The sequence below is a fragment of the Apium graveolens genome, chromosome 11, assembly GCF_009905375.1.
Source record: "Apium graveolens cultivar Ventura chromosome 11, ASM990537v1, whole genome shotgun sequence".
NCBI lineage: Eukaryota > Viridiplantae > Streptophyta > Magnoliopsida > Apiales > Apiaceae > Apium > Apium graveolens.
The window spans coordinates 11,221,616-11,249,412 of record NC_133657.1 but is presented as its reverse complement, the minus strand read 5'-3'; the positions used below and the strand labels follow the sequence as shown (position 1 = coordinate 11,249,412).

The following is a 27,797-nucleotide window of genomic DNA, read 5'->3' as shown; positions in this document are numbered from 1 at the left end:
TAACACACACCACAACCCGTTATAGTCTCAGAGATGAAATTGAAATAAGTACAAGTCCTTGAATCCACAATTAAAAGTTATTACAACCCAAAATGATTACTTGATAAATTTACAGTTAATTGCCATTATCTGCCACAAGTTATAATTATACATAATTGATTCTCAAAAGTAGATGGTCTGATCTACAATAGATCTACCTCTGCAGCTATAGCAGCTACAACATCAACGGGAAGACGCGGGACGCTTCCCACGCGCTTGCGCTGGGTCTGCTTGAGTCTGGCCATCCTTCCTAACTGTTGTTGTGTGATGAAGAAATAAAGCAAGAGTGAGCATTACAGCTCGCAAGATAATATATAGTGTAATCAATAATGCAAGTATCTAATAGATAACTTACTGAAAACCTTTATCAAAAGTAAGATAATTACTTACTGGATATAAGCTTAAAGGAAGATGAAGTTACCAAATACTTCACTATACTTATATCATTTATAAGGCTACTTGAACTACCACTGTTCAAAGTATTATAGGTTTTTTTAAAAAAAAAGGTCATCCCATAGATGAGACCACAAGTTAAGACTTGAATAGATTCAATCTTTGAAATATTATTGAATGAAATAAAGTTACGAGATACTTTATTTAGTCCCGATATATATCCACATATATATCTCTTAAACATTTCCTCAAACCTCTGTTATGTAAAGTATGAACAGAGTTTGTAACATCCAATGAATTTTGGAAAGGAAAGAATTTTGGCATAAACCCGATATCTTGCTGATCAGGCAAAGATACCAATAAGTAACATTTTCTACTAGTAGATGGATGAATCCCCCACCGGTCATCACCCTGGCCACATAAGGACCTTGTGCTGGACCGCCACCCGGCCTCTTACGCGTTGATGGACTGCCACCCAGCCACTTACACTTTGATAGACCGTACCCCGGCATGTCGCTTATGCCAACTCAATTAGATGGGCTTACTTCCCGAACGTTGGGTAAGTAATCAATTCATTTGTTTTCTCAAAACAGCAACCACGTTGTGAATGTAAAATGCACCACAGAGCTGGATCCCCCAGGTTTTGAGCGAGTATTTAAATCCCCTTTGAAAGGAAGATCTTAAATATAAAAAATGAGTTTTGGGGTCCACTCTAACTTTAAAAATTATTTTGAAGACTCGAAAACATTTTTAAGAATGTTTGGAGTACTGCTGATTTATTAAAATAAATCAGTCCCGATATATTAGAAAATATCTGAATATTATTATTTGAATAATATTCCCATAAAGAATAATCTTTATAAAAATAATCGAAGTAGAAGTTTTAAAACTTATACTTGAAATGGATATTAAATAACCAAAGATATACTTATATGAAAGTACTATCTTTATTTGAATAATTGAAAATAAGTTTGATTATCGAAACATTATTCTTTAATAAAATAAAGAATATTATTAAATAATAAGCGGAGTCATAATACCTCGAATAAATATTATAAATAATATTCATTAAATAAAATAAAGGAGTCAATACATCCTCAAATGACTATCCAATTAACAATCATTAAATAATATAAACTGAGTCATAAGCCCTCGAATGAATATTCGAAATAATATTCAATAATAAAATAAAGGAGTCATAAGTTCTCGGATGAATATTCGAAATAATATTCAATAATAAAATAAAGGAGTCATACATCCTCAAATGAATATCCAAGTAATATTCAATAAATAATATAAAGGAGTCATAAGTCTTCGAATGAATATTCAAGATAATATTCATTAATAAAATAAAGGAGTCATACATCCTCAAATGAATATCCAAGTAATATTCAATAAATAATATAAAGGAGTCATAAGTCCTCGAATTAATATTCAAGATAATATTCATTAATAAAATAAAGTTATCGAATAAACCTTATTCGATTAATAGTTTTGAAAACTATAACCATATATATATAAATATATATATATATATATATATATATATAAAATCTACTCGGGATCCTCGACTCCCGGTTTTAGAAAATGTTTTCGCCTTTTGATCCCCTATACTAAGGGTAAACTCAATACCGCTTATTTCTAGCATAGGTATTATGCAACTGTAAGCATTTTAACCAACAGATATATATAATCCAAGAATATGAAACAGGCATGCATATATACCATATCACATGCTACAATATATCGCAAGAACTTGCTAATAACAAATATGCATTTATCGCAAGATCATGCATATACACATATACATCACAACAACAGTATAACGGGTAGAAAACTTGCCTGAGCGACTGGGGGTGATAAGAGGTTCGGGACGAGTCTGGTAACCTATAAACAACAAGTAAGTTGGAATTAAACCAAAGTCACTTGCAAATCTATACTTTAACCAACTTAGACTCTAACGCTCGTTTTGCGCTCACTGATTCTCTTAAGTCACTCGAGTACCCTCGGCTCCACCATTTTTAATAATTTAACCATTACGAGTTTTAAGGCGATTCTTTCGCGGGTGTCTTACCAACTGCCTAACACACTTATTACCATAATTGTTTCATACATTAATTAACCCTTTTTGGTCTTTAACCTATGTTTCAAAGTAAGGTGAGGGAAAAAGTTTCGTTCGCGAAACGCCGTTACTTGAAACGGTCGTTTCTCCTAAACCGTGCATCGGAATCGAACGAACTACATATCAAAACGAAGCTCGTAACATGAGCTATCTAAACATGGCAATGGTCATAATCTAGCAGGGAGTACTCGGGTCCAATTGTTATGAACAAAAGCAGTCTAAAGTAAATCGGACATTACGACGGCTATGTTTACGCGATTTCCCAAATTTAAACCATTCAAAAACCATCACAATTCAACCTCAACCCATTCATACAACCAAAATCCATCCTTATCACATCATAACAGCCCCAATCAATTCAATATTAACATTTATACTTATGCCTAAGCTTGAATTTAACTATACTTAAGTTCTTTTAACCAAAACAACAAGATTCACCATTCCATTTCACTACCACTCCAACCCAAACTTTAAACCACAAGCATTAAGCTACTATATCACCATAATGATCAAAATCATCTTATTATACATAGGAATCTAGGGTTTGGAGATGATATACCTTCCTTGAAGTGGTGGGAGTAGCTAGGAAGCCTTAAGAAGCTTTGAGAAGTCTTAGGGATGCTTGGATCTTAAAGGAAAACAAGAAAAATTCAAGTTAAAAACTTTGAAATCACTATTCATTGTCTTCTTCATTGATTTATTGAAGAAGATTGAGAAAGAATTGAAGGCTTAAACTCATGATATAGCCATAACTATGCATAAGGATGATTAGGGAATTATCTTACCAATTTAGGAAGCCTTGATCTTGAGTTTTGAATTTTGTTTCTCTTGGAAATGGCAAAAGCCGAGAGCAAGCCTTGGTTGAATGAGAGAAATGATTTTGTGTTTTGATGAAAATGATTTGCTTGGCTTGGTTGATTTGGTTTTGTTTTTGTTTTAGTTAATTACCTTTTTAGCCTTGAACTTTGTGTGGTTCTAATTCAACCACATCTCCTTCCTTCCCATGTCATGCTTATGTCATGCTATGATGTCATCTTCACCTCCTTGTCCTCTTCTCATTGGTTGGGTGACGTCATCCTCTCTAATCCCTTTGATTAAGTTCCTAATTGTTTGCCTAATGACCGCTGATCTGTTATACGGTTCGCTTAACTTTCGTTTTCGATTATCGTTTGAGGGATCATACCCGGGATCTTATTACTTAGGTTCGCTTAACATTTCTCAATATATTATATTCCTTTTATGATCCTCTCTTATAATCCTTTAATTTAAATCCTTTTTATCCTGTTACCTTATACTCAATTCTTTCCGTATCTAATGGATTTCTGGGAAAAAATCAAAGTGTTCGGAATTGGATTCTGGTGATCTTTACATACACTTATATACCATGTAGAGTACTAATAAAATCTCAGAATATCCATAACAGAACCCCTACATAGTGTGGCATGAAAAGTTTTCTCATTCAGCTAAAACACTATTCACAAGGGTTACAAAAAGTTCAAAATTTTGGGGGTTATTACATAGGGTGTCATGCATTTTTCTTGATTAACCAAAGAAATATTCTGAGTGTAGCATGCAGTATTTACAGCTTCTGCCCAAAAATATATTGGTAATTTGATTCTTCTAGCATTGTTCTTGCAGCTTCAATAAGAGATATGTTTTTCCTTTCCACCACTCCATTTTGTTGTGGGGTTGTTGTTGCTGAAAACTCATGCATAATCCCATTCTCTTCACAAAATAATCTCATCACAGAATTCTTGAACTCAATTCCATTGTCACTCCTGATTCTTCTTACTTTGAGATCAGGATGATTGTTGACTTGCCTAATGTGATTGATGATGACTTTACTAGCTTCATCTTTGGACTTTAGAAAATATGTCCAAGAGAATTTTGAGAAATCATCCACAATTACTAAACAGTATATTTTCTTTAGATTGACAATATATTGACTTGTCCAAATAAGTCCATGTGTAGTAGTTGCAGAGGTTCTTCAATTGTTGAATTAAGCTTCTTTATGAATGATGCCTTGATCTGTTTTCCTTTTCAATAGGCATCACACAATCCATCTTTAGAGAATTCCACATGTGGAATACCTCTTACCAAATATGTCCTGACTAACTCATTCATAGTCTTGAAGTTAAGGTGGGACAGCTTCTTGTGCCACAATCAACTTTTATCTTGACTTGCTTTTCTAAATAGACAAGTGACAGATTCTGCATTAGATGAGTTGAAGTTAGCTAGATACACATTTCTTTTTCTCACTCCAGTGAGGACCAATTTGTTGCTTTTCTTGTTGGTCACAACACAGGCTTCAGAATTAAATGATACTGAGTTGCCCTTATCATAAAGTTGGCTGATACTCAACAAATTGTGCTTGAGTCCATCCACTAGGGCAACTTCCTCAATGATGATATTATCCTTTGAAATCAAGCCATATCCCACAGTATAACCTTTGTTGTCATCTCCAAAAGTAATACTTGGGCCAACTCTCTCCTTGAACTCAGTGAGCATGGTAGAATCTCCAGTCATGTGCCTTGAGCACCCACTATCCAAATACCAATGATTCTTTCTATTTCCCTGCACACAACAAAATCAAATCAAGTAGATTTTAGTACCCAAGTTTCCTTGGGTCCTATTTTATTAGCCTTTTTCTTAGGTTTCTTAGGCTTGTCCTCATTTGACTTAGGCATTTGAAGATTATCATTAGTCAATTGAGTAGAACCCTTAAAACCATTCATCATTGCAGAATTATCATGCACAGGCTGGTTAACATGGAAAGGCATATTTTGTGTAAACATGTTATTCCATAATGGCATGCTAAATGGCATTTGTGGCATACTAAATGCAGCATAGTAAGGATTTTATGCAAATGGCATATTAGCAAACTGTGCATTCAAATTATGTGCAGGCATAACATTCACATGCATTGTAGGCATGTTGGGAAATGAAGGAGGTGTAGACTTGGAAGCAGGCATAGCAAGTTTGCAATTAACAGACAAATGATTAACACTACCGCACTTAACACAAAATTTTCTTGGTGCATATTTATCAGGTGTGTAGTTGTTATGTTTGTTAATTCCTAATTTCCCATTTTTATTGCTTTTCCTTTTAGACTCTACTTTCACTTCAATTTTCTCCAATCTTTCATTTAATTGCTTAATAGACAGATGCCCTACATTGACTCTCTTGTTCTTTTTCAAATGAAGATGTGAAGATTGGAGATATCGACAAGTCATTTATGCATGTAGAGAACTCAGAGATATCGACAAGTCAAATGAAGATGTGAAGATTGGAGATATCGAAAACTCAATTTCTTATTAGAGATCTCAGAGATATTGACAAGTCAAAATGCATATAAAGATCTCAGAGATATCGAAAAGTCATTTCTACATGTAGAAATCTAGAGACCTCGGCAAGTCAAATACACTTATAGAGAACTCAGAGAACTCGACAAGTCAATTACACTTATAGAGAACTCAGAGATCTCGATAAGTCATTATACTTATCGAGATGTCACTTCTCGATAGCAATTGTAACACTAATTCATAGGTGTTACAATAGGACAAAAATTTCTTAACTAATGTAACGCTCCTCGTAACACTTTCAGTACAGTAGCCCACTTATGGCATAGTGAATGTAGTTGGTAGAAGGATGCTGGTTTAGGCCTTTATGTCTGTGTATGTTCAAGTAGTAGTTGGTTTAAGTCAGTTGCAAATAATGATGTCTAATGAAAGTATTTGTTCTGTTTACTTTGTTTATGGTTGTTTGAGATAAAAATTGTATGTGCTCTTTAAATGTGACATCAAACCTAAAATACATTTATTTTCTAGGGGCATGGTTTGAGACAGATATATTGCACTTTCTTACTAAAATTCCTACACAGTGTTATTGGCCTTCTCTTAATGATGGCATTCTTTTTAATCTCCTGCTCATCATCGGTTGAGTTAGAAACCATTCTCTCTTCATCTGAATCAGCATAAACTGTGGAATTTGAGCAAAAGGAACCATCCATGTCTTCATTAACCATCTCATCAACATGAGTCTCAAAGATCATATCATCAGCATTACTATTCTTGTTGCTTCCATCTGAATGCCAACTCTCATCACTACTCTGTTCATCTACAAACTCAAAGTCCTCATCGTCAGGATAAGAAAAATCTTTGTTTAGACCTTCTAAATCCAATAAGTCTTGATCTGCTTGCTTTTCCTCTTAGGTGCTATATGAGAACTGAGTTTCATTAAACTCATATTCAAACTCATTTTGAACTGGCTGCCTAGGTGGAGGAGATGGATGTCTAGGTGGAGGTGTTGGTTGTCTATGTGGAGGTGTAGGTTATCTAGGTGGAGGTAATAGTAGTATAGGTGGAAAGAAGGTTCTTTAAGGTTCTTTAGGTGGGGGTGAAGGTTCTTTAGGCGGGGGGTGGAGGCCAGTGGTGGCTTCAACACATTCATAACCAGGATCTTGTGAGCTAGATATAGGTGGTACATTGTACAAAAATAGATCAATATATCTATCACAAGACATAAGTGAACACAACAGCATAACTTCTTCATCACTATCTAGTTCAAATAAACTCCTATCCATTGTAGTATTAGGTAGATTATACCATAGTTGTGCATAACCACCATAAATATCAAGTTCTTTCAACATGTTAAAAATATCTAGTAAACTAATCTCATCAGAACTACAATAATCAAAGTAATTAATCTACAACTCCACCAACATAAGACCTGGCCTTGTCTGTGATGCCCTCAAACTCGGGGTTAGGAATGAGGATCCACAACACCAATAAACTAATATAATAACAGCAGAAATATAATAAACCCCAAAGTTAACAGGATCTAAACATGATAAAGTGTGAGACAAGATTACAACTACCAACCAGAATAATATTATTATAACCCTTTATATAATTAAAACCAAATTATTCGATTCCGACTTGGAATCGACAGATAACCCAAAAGTATTTGATTCAGCTATTACACTTCCCACCAACTTATTGTCTCTTGCTCACACAGCATATACCTGATCTGGCATCTGAAATCCCATGACATGATAGGGACCGCCAGGAACGCTCATGCGAGCGGTGCGCCTAAGTATGGTCATCTTCTTGCTTAACTGTCATTGTTAGATCACACAAATAAATGAGAAAAGGAGCTCAGCAAGTAACTATATAAACAGTTCTAAATATCAATATAATCAACAGTATTTGAGGCATTTTATTTCAATAAACTAGGTGGCAGCATTCTATCAATTTCTAGGAAAGGGTTCCAAATGAAGGTTTCAAAAGCTTTTAAGACTGAAGTTTTGTATAACCAAAGTTTCTCAAGATCAATCGAGAGGGTTCTCAGAGAATTTCACATTTGAGAGATATATCGCTCTAAGCTATAAGCATCAATATAAAAGTAAAGTGACAGGGTTCTCAAACAAGATTCTCAAAATTTTAAGGAAGTTTTCATTCAAACTATTCAACTTTAAATCAAAAGAAAAGCATATCCCTTGTTGCAACATTTATAAAACTTTTACTTTCATTACTTAACAAAAGAACCCTTGATTGGAATATCCATCTTTTAAGTATATTACGGGTGATCAGCCCGTACTAACCTCCATCAAGTCATAGAGGTACCTATGGCATTATTTCAGCCTTATATAGCCCCGCTAGTCTCTTACGTGACTGGACTAGTCCCACTAGCCTCTTACGTCTCTATCAATCCTTTACGAATTCATTTGGGAAAACCTTTATGTTGGAATACAAGGAAGTTTGGCTAAATTCATTTTAACTTTACCGATATGTGAAATCGTTTGGACTCATTCAAGTCGAATGTAATAACCCCAAAATTTTGAACTTTTTGTAACCCTTATGAATAGTATTTTTGCTGATATTTCTGAACAAGAAAACTTTTCATGCCACACTATGTAGGGTTTCTTTTATGGATATTCTTAGATTTTATTGGTACTCTATATGATATATAAGTGTATGTAAAGATCGTCGGAATCCAAATTTGAACCTTTTGATTTTTCCCGAAAATCCACCAGATATCGAAAGAATTGAGTATAAGGTAACAGGATAAAAAGGATTTAAATTCAAGGATTTTAATAGAGAATCATAAAAAGGAATATAATGTATTGAGAAAGGTTAAGGGAACCTAATTAATAAGATCCCGGGTATGATCCCTCAAACGATAAGCGAAAACGAAAGTTAAGCGAACCGTATAACAGATCAGCGGTCATTAGCCAAGTAATTAGAAGCTAATCAAAGAGATTAGAGGGGATGATGTCATCCAACCAATGAGAAGAGGACAAAGGAGGGAGGGTGACATCACATGATGACATAAGCATGACATAAGGGAAGGAATTGTTGGATGATTGTGAACCACACAATAATTACCATGGTAAAAAGGTAAGAAATCAAAACAAAACAAATCAAAAAAATCAATCAACCAAAACAAATCAAAGCAACACACAAAATCATTTCTTTCTTCAACCAAGGAGCTCTCGGCTTTTTCTTCATTTCAAGAAGAAGAATTTCAAAAATCAAGTTCCAAGCTTCCTTAATTGGTAAGATAATTATCTAGTACTCCTTATGCATAGATATAGCTATCCTATAAATTTAAGCCTCCAAATTATTCACAATCTTCTCCAAGAAATCAATGAAGAAGATAATGAATAGTGATTTCAAGATTTTTAACTTGATTTTTCTTGTTTTTCCTTTAAGATCCAAGCATCCCTAAGACATCTCAAGGCTTCTTAAGGCTTCCTAGCTACTCCAATCACTTCAAGGAAGGTATAACATCTCCAAACCCTAGCTTTACTTTGTATATTAGGATGATTTTGATTGTTATGGTAAAAGAGTAGCTTGATGCTTGCATGTTTAGAGTTTGGGTTGGAGTTATAGTAAATTGGATGTTGAATCTTGTTGATTAGTAAAGGACTTAAGTATAGTTTTAAATTCAAGTTTAAGAATAAGTAAAAATTGTTAATGTTGAGTTGTTGGGGCTGTTATGATGTATTATGGATGGAGTTTTGATTGGGTTGTGAATTGGGGTTGATTGGTGGTTGATTTGGAATGGTATAAATTTGGGAAATCGCGTAAACATAGCCGTCGTAATGTCCGATTTACTTTAGACTGCTTTTGTTCATAATATTAGGACCCGAGAACTCCCTGATTGGTTTTGACCATTGTCATTTTTAGATAGTTCATGTTACGAGCTTCGTTTTGATATGTGGTTCATTTGATTCCGATGTACGGTTTAGGAGAAACGGCCGTTTTAAGTAACGACGTTTCGCGAACGAACCATTACCCCTCGCCTTACTTTGAAACATAGGTTAAAGACCTTAAAGGACTAATTGGAGTATGAAACATTTATGTAAAGTGTAATAGGCAGTTGGTAAGACACTCGCGAAAGAATCGCCTTAAAACTCGTAATGGTTAATTTATTAAAAATGGTGGAGCCGAGGGTACTCGTGCGACTTAAGAGAATCAGTAAGCGCGAAGCGAGCGTTAGAGTCTAATTTGGTTAAAATATAGATTTACAAGTGAATTTGGTTTAATTCCAACTTACATGTTGTTTATAGGTTACCAGACTCGTCCCGAGCCATTTGTAACCCCCAGTCGCTCAGGCAAGTTTTCTACCCGTATAACTGTTGTTGTGATGTATATGTGTATATGCATGATCTTGTGATAAATGCATATTTGATTATTAGCAAATTCTTGCGATATATTGTAGCATGTGATATGGTATATATGCATGCCTGTTTCATATTCTTGATTTATATATCTGTTGGTTCAAATTCTTATTAGTCGCATAATACCTATGCTAGAGATAAGCGGTATTTGAGTTTACCCTTAGTATAGGGGATCAAAAGGTGAACTTTTTCTAAAACCGGGAGGCGAGGCTCCCGAGTATTATATATATATATATATATATATATATATATATATATATATATATATATGAATAGTTTTTAAAAATATTAATTGAATAAGGTTTATTCGATAACTTTATATTATTTAATGAATATTACTTGAATATTCATTCGAGGACTTATGACTCACTTTATATTATTTAATGAATATTACTTGAATATTAATTCGAGGACAGATGACTCCGCTTATATTATTTAATTGAATATTATTTGAATATTCATATGAGGACCTATGACTCCGATTATTTTCTGAAATGTATTCTTTATTTTACTAAGAGAATAAGGTGTCGATAATCAGACTTATTTTTTATTATTCAAATAAAGATAGTACTTTCGTATAAGTATATCTTTGGTTATTTAATACTCATTTCAAGTATAAGTTTTATAACTTCTACTTCAATTATTTGTATAAATATTATTCTTTATGGGAATATTATTTAAATAATAATATTCAAATATTTTCTAATATAATGGGACTGATTTACTTTATTAAATCAGCATTACTCCAAACACTCTTTAAAGTGTTTTCGAGTCTTTAAAATGATTTTTAAAAGTTAGAGCGGATCCCAAAACTCATTTTTATATATTTAAGATCTTCCTTTTTAAAGGGGATTTAAATACTCGCTCAAAACCAGAGGGATCCGGCTCTGTGGTGTATTTTATATTCGCAACAAGGTTGCGGTTTTGGTAAATGAATTGATTATTTACCCAACGTTCGGGAAGTAAGTCCATCTATCGAGTCGGCATAAGCAACATGGGCTCAGTGGGCGTCCATGATAGTGTAAGTGGCTCAATGGGAGTCCATCAAATGCGTAAGTGGCTGAGTGGAAGTCCAGCATAAGGTCCTATTGCGACCAGGGTGATGACCAGTGGGGAATTCGTCCATCTACTAGTAGAAAAGGTTACTTATTGGTATCTTTGCCTGATCAGCAAGATATCGGGTTTATGCCACAATTCTTTTTCCTTCCAAAAATTTATTGGATGTTACAAACTCTGTTCATACCTTACATGACAGAGGTTTCCAGGAACTGTATAAAGAAGGTATATATGTGGATATACATATCGGAACTTAATGAAGTATATCATAGCTTCATTTTCTTCAATAATACTGCAAAGATTTAATCTATTCAAATCTTGTCTCGTAGTCTCATCTATGTGATGAACTGTTGAAAGCTCATTATACTTTGAACAGTGGTAGTTCAAGTAGCTTTATAAATGATATAAGTATAGTGAAGTATTTGGTAACTTCATCCCTTGTTTTTGCTTATATCCAGTAAGTAATTATCTTACACTTGATAAAGGATTCTAGTAAGTTATCCATTTAGATACTTGCATTATTGTTTACACTATATATTATCTTGCGAGCTGTAATGCTCACTCTTGCTTTATTTCTTCATCACACAACAACAGTTAGGAAAGATGGCCAGACTCAAGCAGACCCAGCGCAAGAGCGTGGGAAGCGCCCCGCGCCTTCCCGTTGAGATCATAGCTGCTATAGCTGCAGAGGTAGATCTATCTGTAGATCAGACCTTCTACTTTTGGGAATCAATTATGTATAATTATAACTTGTGGCAGATAATGGCAATTAATTGTAAACTTATCAAGTAATCATATTGGGTTGTAATAACTTTTAAATGGTGGATTCAAAGACTTGTACTTATTTCAATTTCATCTCTGAGACTATAACGGGTTGTGGTGTGTGTTAGTGTGGGGTCACAGCATAAGGTTAATTATTATTAATTAAGTGAAGTGATATTGTGGAAAGAAAGACCGTGACGACCCGGATCCCTGACCCCGGATCTGGGGGTGTTACATCGAAAGTCATTCTTAAGTTCAATTCAAAAATTCAAGGAAAGTGAACAAAACGGAAATAAACAGGGATCGTATGTTAAGGAAATGATCAAACGTTAAACAGGGTATAACAAGACCGTGATCAGGATAGTTCCAAAGATCGACGCATAAACAAGGCATGAGTGATTTTCAAAGGAATCTAGGTTAACAAGGTATGACATATGAAAGGTTCATTGTGACTCTATTAGGTTCAAAGGATTATAAGTTAACAAAATACGAAAATAGGATATAAGTACTTGGACAAGGGGTAACTATTAGGGTTTATCACAAGGATCAAGAACAGGTTTATCACAAGGATTAAGAACAGGTTTATCACAAGGATCAATAAAAGTATCACAATAATTCTTTATTCTATCAATGCATAGCATCAATAATTTCTGTATAATCATTTCATAATAGAAGGCAGAGTTACTTGCCTCAAAAAACTTTCCTGTTTTACGGAACATGGGCTACTGCCACCTAAGACATTTTCCCCGTTTCTAGAATGAATGCCTCCGCTTTCCAAATCAACAATATAAAACAAAACCCTAATTAGAAACTTGGTCGATTTCCGACGTTTCTCAGAACGTCTAACTTCTACCCCAATCACAATACCCGCTTATTTTATATAGTTATATAACACGTAACACATAATAGGGTACACTTTGATACACTTTATATTACCGAATGACTCGATACTTTGCACATAGCAAGTAAGCACATATTCACATAATCCGACTTCACATCTCATCAATTTATATCGACTATATTCCTTATACAAATCTATACACTTTCTTTTCTAAAAACAATCGGGCATAACGTGTTTGTAACTACGCTTACCCTTATCAAGTCAATCAACCACAACAATCAAAATCGAGTATACATAATTACTTTTTAACACTTATCATGTAACATGCAACTCCATTTTATACAATTCAAACTAACGACTTCACATATCATATCAAATCTATAACATGGAACTCATTTTCATGGATTTACTTCTTATGTTCTTATTACCGAATATAAATCCTAATAATCTAATTCGAATCCATATCTCATACATGCAAAATTCCATAAATTGATACCAAAATCAATCGAACCTAGCTTACTAATAAAAATCAACCTAACCTTTAACAAAATTCGAACTAATCGAGAAGATAAATTCACAAAATTTCCAAAATCATTTAAAATCGACATGAAATAACAATTACTCCCTTAACAAAACATAAAATCACATTTAAACGAATATCTCGATGAATGATTCAAGAAAAATCAAGATTATAAATTTGAATTTTTCGAACACGACATGCAATTCGAATTTTTGCTAAAACGAAATATTTTTCATCGATTTTGGAATCAATAATCATCATCGTCCACTCCACCGGCTCACCGGAGTTCATCGCCATCGGTGTAGTCGAATGGAGGTGCCCTTACGGGTTTCCAATCACATTCAACCCCAATTAAAGCTTAAACAACACCACTTAATCAAACACCATCAATAACAACTATCAAATCATCAAAACTGAATTGAAATTCGGATTTCAACCCAAGAATCCGAAAATGGGTTTTCAGAATCATCACACAAACATGCATGCAGCTAGAGACAAGCACAGAGAGAGTGAAACCGAGCTCATAGCCGGTTTTGGATCAATAATTGAGCAAGAAAAAAGAGAGAACGAGGGAGAGAGAGATTACCGAGAGTTAGAGAGAGGGGGGAGAGTTCGAGAGAAAAGAGAAGGAGAGAGAGGACGGGAGGGGAAAAAAGAAAGAAGAGGGGGTATATACTTGGTGCAGGGGCACCAAGGTAATTTAACCCAAAAACTGATTTTATTTCCCTTTCTTTTTCTTATTTATGCAAAGTAAATTAAAAGAAATACAACTCAGATATCATAAATTGTGCAAATGGCTCCGCTTTTAATTTTTATAATATAAAACATAAAATTAGCTATTCACCCATATTTTCAAAATAATTTTTGAACAACCGGTTTAATTTCCACAGATTTTACAATTAAACTACCAATAATAGCAATAAGCTTTTAAAAATCTTTTAAAAATATCAAAATACCAAAATAAATCAAACTATTATTTTTAGAAAGTCTCCGAGATTATTCCAAGGATAATAAAATTAATTCCATACCTTGATCATATTTTAACAATTTTATAAAAATATAGAAGGATCAATTAACCCTTATTTTAATCAAATAAATCCGTTGAAAAATATTTTTAAAAACTTGTGAATCACAGATTCATTTTCGTAACTTTAAAATAACATATTTTCACACAATAACATCAAACACATTTCATATTGGTACACTTAAACGCGTTATTTCTTTTTAATACCTGATTATGCGAGTAACAATTACTCGATAATTTAAATAACGACATAAATTTTTTCAATTACGAATCTAAATCACAGAAACATACAAAGGACTCCACATTCATCATAACTTATTATAATACTCAATTTTATTATTCTTAATCCTTCTCATTTAATCCATCCTTTGGATAACGGGTCCCGTTCTACCTGACGGCCCGACAATCATAACTTAATCATTTTTGCTGACTCATCAAACTGGAACGAGACTTTGCTTTTTCCTTATTACTAGTTCACAGAAATTCACATAAACCACAAAATTATATAACTTAATATTTTATACTAATAAATCCACATAATCCACAGTTATAGCGTACAACTGTATTTTATTCATATAAATACTTCGCGAAAATCTCAGTCGTTACATTGTCTATCATTTCCCCCCCCCCCATAATAACATTTAATCTTAAAGTTCTAAATCTCTGCACATTAAACACATGGATAAAATCAGGAAAGTACACATTAATATATAATAATCATAAAGGGTAATATTTGATACTATTAAAAAGCATTTAGTGGTCCATGTTTATATCACAATATATATTTTGATTGTACTAATTTCCCCAAATCTCGAAATCGGCTAAAGTCCTAATTTTATAATCATATGTCACAAGGAGTACCAATAAACAAGCATTCAACAACTAGAACACGCTACATGTAATACCCAATATTTAACTCATTTTACTCATATTGACAACTATTAGGTCCCGAAGTATCGGAAGGGGGGTTGAATACGAAACTCTTTAAATTAAAAAATTCTTTCGAAACTTCTGCGGATAAATAATTTAGTGTTCGGTTAGTGGTTCCGTGTTCTTGAGGTGAATAATATTTAGGACAATAAAATAACGATTACAAGATATTTGTGAAAGTATATATTAATATAAAAATCCTCGAGGGGTGTTGCTACACTCCGGTGAGTTAATTAACCGGCTATAGTCCAAGAACAACAATGTTCTTGTTTCTACAAAGATATAGAAATTAAATCATATACAATGATCTAGATTTTATTTGTCTAAGGATCTAATTACCGAATAATGATTATAATGCCCCTTATGAATATACAAGAGTTAAATCGGGCATTCTAACGTTTCTACGGTGAGAAGTTTAATGGATATTCAATAAGGTTGAGCTTCTCTGTATCGCTTTGTTTCTTATTTTATCAGTTCTCGTTTGAGAAGAAGATAAACAGAATTGTCCAAATTAATTGATCTGGTGTTCTACTTCTTTTGTGTAGGCTTCAAATTAATTTGGACATGTGGCTTCATGTCAGCCAAGAATTCTTGAATTTGCTTCATTTCTATAAATCGACAGAACAAACAATCTTCAAATCAATAATATAATTGTATAAATAGACAAGCTTTAAAGTCTACGAATCGACATCTGATTTATAGAAATCAACAAGTTAATTTCTGAAAATCGACAAGTCAATTTCTGAAAATTGACAAGTCATTTCTTAGAAATCGACAAGTCAATTTCTCAAAATCGACAAGTGATTTCCTAGAAATCGACAAGTTAATTTCTGAAAATCGACAAGTCAATTTCTGAAAATTGACAAGTCATTTCATAGAAATCGACAAGTGAATTTCTGAAAATCGACAAGTCGACAAGTCATTTTCTAGAAATCGACAAGTCATTTTCTAGAAATCGACAATGTGATTTCTTAGAAATCAACCTAGTATTGTCAATTACTAAACTTGAGACTTTTAAAAGCTTAATCTAGAAATCGACATGTTGGGCTTCTTTTGGGCTTGACACGTTTGATTCTAGGATTTAATAGGCTTGTCTTTAATTTATCCAAGAGAGAATTTTTCTTTGGAATATTTTTCTGATTTAACTCAATTCTCCTCTTCATACAAATGATGTTGTCTTCAACTAATTTCTTTTGGCTTAAGCCAAAAGTTTCCTTTCTTGGTATGTCGATGTTTAGTGTACCGGTCTGGTTCATAAACGACTAGCTGACTCGACTCGTTTCGTAATCGAGTTCGAGTCCGAACAAAAAATTGCTCGTTAAGCTTATCGAATATAGCATATCTTAGATTAATCAATATACTTATATAAAAAAGAAGACGAGGGCTTTATGGGATACATCTTAGATTGTCTCATTCTATTTTTTGAATTTTCTCAATTTTTGTTGAATTAAAAATTGTTAAAAATAACAATTATCTTATATTCTTCTAAAGTTTCTTCTAAAGATTAACTTATCATCTTAATATTATCTCAGACGTACCTTTCAAATATTTACTAATAGTAGGAAAGTAAAATTCTATTTTATTTTATTTTTAAAACTTTCTCTTCAAGTAAAAAATAAAGTTAATCTTGCACAACAAGTCAAAAAATAATTATAAAATCATGTTTGTTATAAACGGTGGGTTTATTATTAGAGAATAATTTATACATATCGACAGCAACTGCAACAATGATGAGTCGCCTCCTTCCATCTTTTTATATACTAGTTTATAACTCGTGCGATGCACGGTTTTTTTAAAATTTACTTTTATTATTTTTTAAAATCCATTTTTATAATTTTTAATGTTCATATATATGTAATATTTTGCAATATTTTTTTATTTTTGATAGTTTATTTTAACATTGTTACAACAAATATATGTAAATACTGAGAAATATATGGATGTGAAATGGAATTACAACTATATCTAATAGAATATCTAATCATAATATAAAAATCTAATCATATTTTATCTACTGATATATCATTGTATTATATTTTATTGTTTGAATAGTAGTAGAACAATGTAATTATTTTTTATTTATGATTGTATTATAAATATACTTATTCTACTAAAATATAATCTTTATCATGTATTTTTAATTATATCATATTAATGGTTGAGATTATTTTAACGTTACATGATCAAAATTTTGAATAAAAAGTCCCTTACACTTATTATATATAAGGTTATAATTTGTATTTTTAAGTATATAGGTGTAAGTTCTGTTTCTGAATTAAACTCTTCATTTTATGATTATTTTTTAATTGTTGTGAATGTAGTAATATTTGTATTTTGTGATTTATCTTTTATGTTTGAAGTCCCGCAATCTAGTCTTAGGTTCAATTTTAAGATATTTTTGTTCGGTAATTAAGCATTTTTATAAAACTGCTACCAACCGCTTTTTAGTAAACTAGTTTTGTTATAAAAAGTAGGAACGGTGTAAACTGTAACGAAACTACATGATAAAATTAACCTGGCCCATTGGAGCTGTACTAGAGCGGTCGGGAAATACGTACACGTGTTGGAGGATAAAGTAAAAGGTGGGCCTATGACACTGAGAAAGCCCTCCGTAATAAATCACTGCCGTCCAAAACTGTTAAACTGTCCAAAGAAAAATGGGCTGGCGTTGAGAAATATCCAACATCAAATATGCATTCGTGTAAAGTTGAATGATACTTGAACCCATCGTTCATGTGCTATATGACATTTTACATTAAATTTCTTTGTTTTAGTCTTTGTGACGTGACATGCTGCCAACAATTTAATAAAAATGACTCCTATTCTTTTCAGCATTAAATTTGTATTTTCTAAGTTTTTCTATTTTCGAACTTCATCCCCGTTATAGTCAACTTCTCTCATCCTTATCATGTCCCCTCAGTACTGCAGCGACCATATCAAATTATAATATTAAAATATGTGTGACACTTGTTTGTCTTGTTGAATAAATAAAAGTTAATTATTAAAATATTGATGCAGTAATTGAATTATTGTATTGTATTTGTTTGAGAGTTCAGGATTTTAACTTTTAATGTATGCGCGCATGATTAATTATCATAAAAGAGGAACAATATTTGTAATTTCAAGATGAATATAAAATATATTTTCATTATTTATTTTAAATTTTTCTTTTTTTTTATATTAAATTTTAAACAACAAATTTTTATTTAAGAGAAAAAATTAAAAAAATTACAAAACAATATTTTAAAAAAATTTAAAATAGGTGTCGATCCCCTTCCCGAATATATTGTACAGGAGGGATAGAGGGAGTACTCTTTATAATACTTGGTCAAACTCTGCGGGGATTAATTTATTATGCAACAATAGAAGCGATGTTACAATATATGAGAACAGCATCTTTGGTAGATAAACAGCGTTTACAGACGATGATGAAACCACAACGGACACCAACCAAGCCGGAACTAAGCAGCCCGACCTCAGGTGCTCAACGCCGCATAGCCATAGCAGTGGACCTGAGCGACGAGAGTGCCTTCGCTGTTAAATGGGCTATCAAAAACTACCTGCGTCCCGGTGACACAGTTATCCTCCTCCACGTCCGTCCCACCTCTATCCTTTACGGTGCTGACTGGGGGGCCACGGCCCACGAGCCAGCCACCTTGGAACACAAGCAACAACTTGAAGACAGTTTTGATAACCTAACTAGCATGAAAGCAGCTGAGTTAGCTCAGCCTTTAGTGGAAGCTAACGTGCCTTATAAGGTTCATATTGTGAAGGATCATGATATGAAGGAGAGGTTGTGTTTGGAAGTGGAAAGGCTTGGGTTGAGTGCGGTGATTATGGGGAGTCGAGGGTTTGGTGGTGCCAAGAAGAGTGTGAAAGGAAGGCTCGGGAGTGTTAGTGATTATTGTGTGCAACATTGTGTGTGTCCTGTGATTGTTGTTAGGTATTGTGATGGTGTTGATGGTGATGGTAATGGCGCGGCTTTTAGTGGTGGGAAAGCGGCTAAGGTTATGGCGGAGGAGGTGCAGTTGCATCCTGTGCCTGAGGAGGATCTCGACGATGATGAACAAGGTGATGAATATTTCTTCTTGTGGATTTTTCTATATTTCTATTGCTCTGTTGGCTTAATTTCTTATACCAATTGTTATTTTTATAGTTGCGTGTGGAATTTTCTTTTTGGGTGATTTACATAGATTTTCAGTGTAAGGAAGAAAAGATATGAATTCATGACCATTGAACAGAGTCAGACCCGAAAAATGGCAATTTGCCACTAGGTTAATTCTGAATCTTCTGAAAAGTTGTTTTTTGAGATTGAAACTCTTAGTGGCGTTTCATGAGGTCTAGTGAATGTTTTCCAATCTCATCTACGCTTTTAATTACAAGATTGGGGGAAGAGGTGCCTATTTGATGGTTAAACACTAGGGATCCATATGACTATCTATGAAGCCAAGGGGGGCAGGAACCTCTTATCATTGTTTTTTAGTATCACTTTGTTCACAAGTCATTGGCTCTTTGTCTAACTTCTGCACTGGTTAACTATTTGTTGTCAATTTTATCGCTGTTCTGATTCCTAATCGCATGTTAGTCACCCCTTTCAGTTCTTCACCATAGAACTATTGTCTATTATTATGAACATTCATATCACTTGCCTAAAAGAATTCGACAAAAGCTACAATAGTAATAGTCTTTCATTGTCTAGTGCATGCGAGAAGCACGTATGTTACTTCAAAATGTAGTTTTCCAATTCATGCATCCTCTTCTCTTCTTCTATTTTCCTAAATGGGTCCCGGTACATGAGTTTCAAGTTTGTTGAACTTATGTATCAGCTACAATAGATAGACATTGATTACTGTAAGAGTTGTAAAATGTCCTAATACAAGTGTTTTGTGATGAATGCCTGAAGTTAAATTGAACTCTAATGGTAAAAGACCATAAATTAAGAGGTGTTTTGTCCCCGTATACAGTCATCATAGCATGATTTACTGCACCATTATCCAGGCATGATGGTAGTACAGTGATGCAAATTGACCAGTTTAAGTTGTGTGATTGGATCTTAGGTTAAAGTTGTCTATGGTATAAACTGTTTATAGTTAAAACTTATAAGTATCAAGCACATCACATTTGATGTGCAACAAATATAACTCCTAAAATAAATTAAACTTACAATCTTGATACCTTACTGCAGAAAATCATGACGATGACCACAAACGTGGTACGGGGGAATGAGACAATGGAGACAGATGGAGTAGTGGTCTCATCCGTTCCCCCAAAGATAAGAAGGTTTGCTGAAACAGAGAAACCCTGTTCTATTCGTTCTTCAGTTATGCCGTTATTTAGCCAGCTGTTAGGGTAAAAGATTGTGGCATGTAAACTTAACAAAATTTGAAAAGTTCAATGAAGTGTTAAAACCAGTACCATTTACGGTCATCTATCCAATGTTTCTTTTGCGTGCAAATATTACAAGTGTGACGTCCCTGTTCTATATCTGAATGCTCTAGAGTTGTTCCTGTTTCCAGCGTAATGCGACTGATATTTTTGTTTATGCTTGGTCAGTGAATTATCAGTAGAGTACTACGTTTGCTCGCTGCTTGGTCTGTAAATTATCGGTAGAGTCTACATTTGATCATGTGACTGATATTTTTGTTTTTGCCTGGTCAGTAAATTATCGCTCAACACAATGCATCTGGTACACACTATAACTTCCTCATGTTGCTGAATACATGACCTTCCTAAAAAGTTTTATTGCTAACAACTTCCAAAATAAACAACTATAATTTTATTAAAAAAATTAAATTAAATATCTCATATAACTACAAACTCTATGAATTCTTATCCAACTTAATATCTAATTAAACTCAACTTCTTTCTTACTCTTTTTGTAAACTAAACACTTTCAAACTTAATTTTAGTCATTCAAATTATGATATAACAATATAATTAATAAATCAAGAAAAAAAATATTTTAAAAATAATAATATCAATCTATATATTTATAATATACTATTATAATCAAAAAATGAGTTTGTTTGGTAGATTAACACTTTCCAAAAAACAGCTTAACGCTTATCATTTTTCATTAAAAAATAAAAATAAAATTCTAGAGAGTAAGCTGACTAAATGTATGCATCTTCCTCCCAGCAAAAACACTTTTCTTCCTCCTGGTGAGGACTAAAAAATTATATAATTAATTTTAAAAATGCCAGATGAACAATCTATACGTCCATTAGTCCCGCTAAAGTTTCCACACTCTGCACACTTGCCCATTGTTGTGGGCTACTAAAAATCTACTCCATTTGTCATTTATATCGAAAATATATTTGCATTGCAAAATTAATAAATAATTTGAAAAGAATGATTAAATAATTTATATTAAAACTAATATCATAAATTTCAAAAACTTATTTATTTTATTTCATATTTTATCTTTTATAATAATAATAATAATAATATGATAATAAATATTAAAATTAAAACATGCATCGCCCAAGTTATATGCTATTTTAAGTGTAATAAGCTATTTTAAGCGTAATAGGTTATGATTCGTTATTTCGTTAATATCTTCCTACAAAATGGTTAACACGAATTTCAAAAACATTATTAATATTAAAAAGAAGAAAAAAATATACATCTTTGACTCTTCTCAAATTAATTCAAATTATAATTCTCTCCGAGTCGCAGATCAAATAATCTTATAATCAATTAATTCTTAATAATCAATACACATTAGAAAAACACAAATACTATATTTAAAAATTTAAAAATTAAATTAAAATTATCTGAAATTGAAAAAAACACAAAACTTTCATTCTGCTACGGTCTTATATAGGCCAACATGAAATACGATTCCTTATGTTGAAATACGATTCCTTATATTTAAGAAACAACGATAACTTAAAAATGGATGTTTTCGAAGTAAAAAGAATTATTTTTTTGCCTAGTAAAAAGAAAATTTGAATATAGGGGTTTGTCCACTAAAATTTTAGTTATAAAATAAAGAATTTATGATGTAAGTATTAAAGTATGAATAACCATGTCATATTTTTAATATCTTTTGATTTTAATAATATAGTATTGATATGTAATGATATTATTAAATTTTAAAAATAAATATATAAGAATCGATATACAAAATATGAACAATATTTTAAATATCCATTTTTGAATCCGTCAAAAATATAATATAAAAAATATAAATATCATTAATTTCAATAATACATAATTATTATATTTTATTTAATTATCTTTTATAATCTTTTTATTTTTTACAAAAATTATTATATAAATAATAACATTAAGTTATAATTAGCCCCTTCATGGACGGGTAGATAATAATGCAAGAACAGAACTGGAATCTTAGGCCAGAAAATCAGAGAAAATATGCCTCCCAGTATCTTCTAGTTTTTTCTTAAATAGCTTACAAGACATGGGAAAGCATGAGATAATAGTAACTTCAGTACACAAATCAATACATTAAACTAATGTATTGTGCGTGGCAGAATATTGCCTTATTGTAAAACAAACAGAAAACAATCCAAATTCCAAAAGCATTATATGTTTTGCACAGTAATTGGAAGATGAAAGTAAAAAATGTAAAACAAACTGCGATCATTATCTCAAGTTCTCAACTACCCTCAAGGGTTCCCTCACTGCAACTCCTTTGCATAGCAGGCAATTAAACGATGAACGTAAAATTATGTAAAACAAGCTGTGATAGTCATCTCAAGTACCCCCAAGGGTTCCCTCACTGCGACTCCTTTGCATAGCAAGATCTGGCCTGAGGCTCAGCAGTTTGCTTCCAATAAAACTGGGTCGAACATCTGTCTTGTTTCTGGTTGAAGTCGAACTCACCTGCTGCTTGTCCCTGGATGGTTTTTGCGAAGCAACTGCATGTTGGCTGTGTGAGCTTCTACGACTATGGATTGACGACGATTGCCTCTTATGTGCAGCAACTCCATGATTTCCCTTCCGCGTAGTCTTAACCTCAGATCTAAGACTACGGTCACTCTGATGGGCAGAAATGCCTAATCTTGCAGAACGATCTGCTGAATCCTTCAGAGTACCAGTTTTAATAGACTGCCTATTAAAATATGCTAGATGGGGAAGTAGACCTTGCAGATATTTCTTTAGTTGCTCATCTCCCACATTCTTTTGTGCTGGATTTCCTTCCAGGCTGATCGCTTGCAACGAATTATAGTTCGATGCAAGTTGCCCAAGACATTTAGTTGTAGAAATTTTGTTAAATCGAAGATCAAGAACATTCAGCTTTAGGAGGCGATGAAGACCCTCAACCTCACTAATCTTGTTTCCAGCTAGAAATAACTCTTTGATTGAGGAACATGATGCTAGGCCTAACAAGACGAAAAAACAAGAATATTAAGATTCAGAAGTGAGACTCGACCAAGAAGCTTGTTTTCCCTACACACACACACACACACACACACACATATATATATATATGAATGTTTAAATACACATGTAATTACATCTATATGCTTGCTCAGGTAGTTAACAACTTTATTTGGAAGTGTAGTATATTTCTAAGAAGTACAAATTAAGCATAATACAATTCCCATTTCCGCTAGAAGAAAAAAGAAAAAACTAGGACAATAAAAGAAATAAGAAGACAAAACAGGGGCAATTTATGCCAAACATTGATATAATTATCATGTGCATGATCTCATTCCTATATTTCATGTACAGTACTAGTATAACTGAAGAATACTTTAATAGTCTGCCACTAATTTTCGCCAACACGCACAATGATATTAACAACAGCCAACGGGAAGGAGGTTAGATTTAGTTAAACTTTATCCAAACCCCTCAACAAGGTATGCTAAGGCTTGTTTCTACATGATTGACATATCAAACAGAAACAGGTGACATATCCATTCAGTCCATTTTGTTAAATAAAATATTTGCACAGATAAATCCCCAAGCTAATCGTGATCACTATTTACTTCCCAAGTAAAAAGTTTCATGCTTTAGAGAGTAAAGACATACCATGTCCAATCCGGATTATCCGATTGTAGCTAAGGTCAAGTACACGAAGTCGTGTGAGTTCACGCAATCCTTCAATGGTCGATATATTGTTTTTTGACAGATTCAGAATATGGAGTCCTCGAGGAAGAGCACCGGCATTTATCCTCACTGAAAACATCAAGGGAAAAGAAAGATTAATCAACAACAGCATGGAGAGAATAAAGAGAAACATGCATATAAGATAATGATGGCAGACCAATTTTCCAGGCCAACATAAACAAAAACCGAGGAATATAAAAAATACAAACCTATAGCATTTCCAGATAAATTAAGTGCTTTCAAGCTCACAAAAGCAGAGAGGAATGGGATCATAACCAGTCCATGGTTGACCAGCTGTGCAGCGGTGGTTGTAGCACTCAAAGAAGAGACATATCTTTTTGCAGCTTCCATGCCAGGAGTGATCTTGCTATCATGTTTGGAAGTACTTGCACCATCCAAGACAGCCGCCACGTCATCTTCCTGATAATCACTGGATGCAAACAATGCATTTTTCCCTTTAGAAGGGCTAGAGTCCTGAAGAGCAGAAACCCAAACATCAATACGTTTCATCTTAAAATCCTTATCTGGCAAGTCCTCCCAGTGATGAATCACAGTGTCTGCTTGAGAGTTATTCACAGCAATACTTTCATCAGTAACTGGTATTATCCAGTCTTCCGCTGACCCAACATAGTTATAGCCATCAGAACCATCATCAACTGGGTTTTCCTTACCAGTTTTCTCGTTATCTTTTATATCATCATCTCCCTCAGTATCTCGAATAATCTGAGGGACAAACACCTCTTCTACTTTTACGTTTAAAACATCCAAATTCTCACAAGAGCCAGCACGTCGCATTCTGTTAGTAGTGGTTGACTGTCCACCAGAAGCAACTAAGTTGGGCAAAGAACAAGATTTTATGATAACCCGTGGGGTATGCAGATTGTGGTTACTATATTCACCAGCATACTCACCAAAATAACTAGTATTCTTGTTCTCATGACCATCTTCTTGGTCAAATTGTTGTGGGTCTTCAACCGAGAAAACTGATTCGTCATTTGCCATTCCAGAACTCACATGAAGAGAAGCGGAACATGTAGCTTCAGGATCCTTGTCACAACCTGAAATTCCGGAACTAATTCCACCATGGGATCTCTCGCTAGAAAATCCTTGAACTGTCTCGTTGTCAGATTCACTACCACCGGATAATCTTCGCTTCTGATCCAGTCCACTTCCTAAAGACCGGCTTTTGCGCATACAAGTTTTGTTAACCCCAACAGCACTTTCATTTTGAAATGGTAACTTGACTTCCTCCGATTTCCAGTTGCGTTCAATCAATGGGGAACCTGTAACCTGATTAGGATTGATAAGTATTTCATCTTCCTGGGCCATCAAGCGTGATCGAGTTGATCCTAAACTCTGTTTGTCAGAGTGCTGTTCCAACGCCTTATGCATCACTTCAGCAGATACTTGTACTGATTTCTGGTTTCAGTGAGACACAGAGTCAGCATTATCCATAACGATCCCCTAGTTCTAGTTGCTAAACAAAAAAAAAATCCAAAAAGAGGTTACACACTCACCTTTGGTTTGGTGGAATGGATGTGAGCATTAAAGCATGAAAACCTAACCATCTCTGTTGAACTAAACAAATATTGATATTACATGAGGACTATTTGCTATTACATGAAAATCTACTAATTAACACATGTATTGTACACTGCATCCAGAAGCCTAACACAAAGATCTACTTTTTCGAGAGACCTAGCTAATGTTAATCTTAGCCATAATCAAGCGACAAGCCCTGTGAGATACGGCACAATCTCCAGATGTATGAAGATCTAGATCTCCTCAAAGCACAAAGTAGTAAAACCCTCTCACTATCACCCCACACCCACTTGGAGGTGTGAGAACTTAACTTTGTTGCAGCTGCCAGGCTTAAATAAGTCCTTCAGATCCTATATAATTCCACCCCTTAACATAAGTAAGAGACAACAGCCTGATGCACCAAAGAAAATAACAAAGGATATAATATCAGATTAATAAACAACAAGGGAAGCAAACTTACGTAATGATATCGATTAACATTTCATTTTCCCTTCTGCAGACTAATAAATATTGGTAGATATGCTTACTAGAGTGATTACTTTTCTGTTGTTAACATCATTTTCGAGCATAACCGTGTCATAGATTTGGGGGGGGGGGGTGAGCCTTTCCTCATCACTGACTCTTCAACAATAAGTTTACTAGCTAATTAAAAAGAGTAATTCTAATCTCATGTAAGCTACCAATTATGCCAACTACAAATAATGATGGGACTGTATTTATACACAATTATGCAGCTGAAACCGATCGTCGTAAACATTTTGCAAGAGTTTCTCGGGAAGAACTTATCTAAAAAATCACCAAATAGAATGATTACTTTATCTCGGCTACTAATTAAATACTTCCATTAGAATTCACTTTCGCAGCTTATACAAATAGGAATTGCCATAAACACAGCTGAACAATGTTCTGCTTCACAAGAGAGCCGAACAGAGACAGGACAAAATAAAGTTAAATCCAAGCCTATCTTCCGACAATCAATCGATATATTCAAGAACATAAATGAGTAAATACCTATCCAATACGATAACAGGTGCAAGAGATTGAGTTAAAATTGATACAGAACATCATTTACGAAAAGCCAAAAGGAACTCATCAAATTAAAATCCCTAAATTTTACAATTCACGAGGAAAAAAACCTAAGAAACGAATTAAATTCGGTCAAATCATCATCTAATTCACAAGCATCGCAACAATAGACATCAAATATAACAATACACAAATCAATAAACACACACAGAATCATACATAAAAATAAGAGAAAACAGAAATAAATAAAAATAAAAGTACCTGTTGTAAGCCAGATTGTAAAAGAGGGGGGAGGCTGCAAATAATAAAGAGGAGAGCAGAGAATGTTTAATTAGGGTATTGATAGATTATTTTATTAGTAAAAAAACAACAAATAGGCTTTGAAAATCAAGGCCCAGACATAAACAACTGCTATAAACTAGTAGAGGCGGTCCGTGTAAAATTTATACACGGTTTCAACGGCTTATAATTATTTGAAGAGAATCTTTACGGAGGAGTATTTAATAATATCAGGAGAGATATGGTAAATATTGAAATTTTGATTGCAGAAGATGCTGAATACTTCCTGGATTGATATCCTTTTTTTTTCTTCAGACTGTTAGGTGGACCGTGATTTTTAGCATCTGTCCTTTTTCTAATTTTGATGGCCCAAATCAATTCACCCTAAAATGGGTCAGTGTACTATCTTATCTTTTTGTGCAGATATAAAACCAGGAGCATCCTGTGAGAATTCCTATTTACAAAACTTCCATTATATGGATTTCGGAATAACTTCGTTCG

The 27,797-nt window shown here is 33.5% G+C and overlaps 2 protein-coding genes across 2 annotated transcripts; one reads left to right on the top strand and one right to left on the bottom strand.

The window, feature by feature from the left end:
* Positions 1 to 18,696: 18,696 nt before the first annotated feature.
* Positions 18,697 to 20,882, top strand: LOC141698273 (universal stress protein PHOS32-like). Its single transcript, XM_074502947.1, has 2 exons — positions 18,697 to 19,442; positions 20,557 to 20,882. Exons 1-2 carry the CDS (start codon positions 18,743 to 18,745, stop codon positions 20,595 to 20,597), a joined length of 741 nt encoding a protein of 246 aa, XP_074359048.1. The 5' UTR covers positions 18,697 to 18,742; the 3' UTR covers positions 20,598 to 20,882.
* Positions 20,883 to 22,810: 1,928 nt separating this feature from the next.
* On the bottom strand, positions 22,811 to 27,588 carry LOC141698388 (uncharacterized). The gene is made up of 5 exons (XM_074503073.1): positions 27,279 to 27,588; positions 25,967 to 26,382; positions 24,659 to 25,868; positions 24,372 to 24,518; positions 22,811 to 23,719 (listed from the first exon to the last, which is right to left on the bottom strand). The coding sequence occupies exons 2-5, from the start codon at positions 26,015 to 26,017 to the stop codon at positions 23,091 to 23,093; spliced, it is 2,037 nt and encodes a 678-aa protein (XP_074359174.1). The 5' UTR covers positions 26,018 to 26,382; positions 27,279 to 27,588; the 3' UTR covers positions 22,811 to 23,090.
* Positions 27,589 to 27,797: the final 209 nt, after the last annotated feature.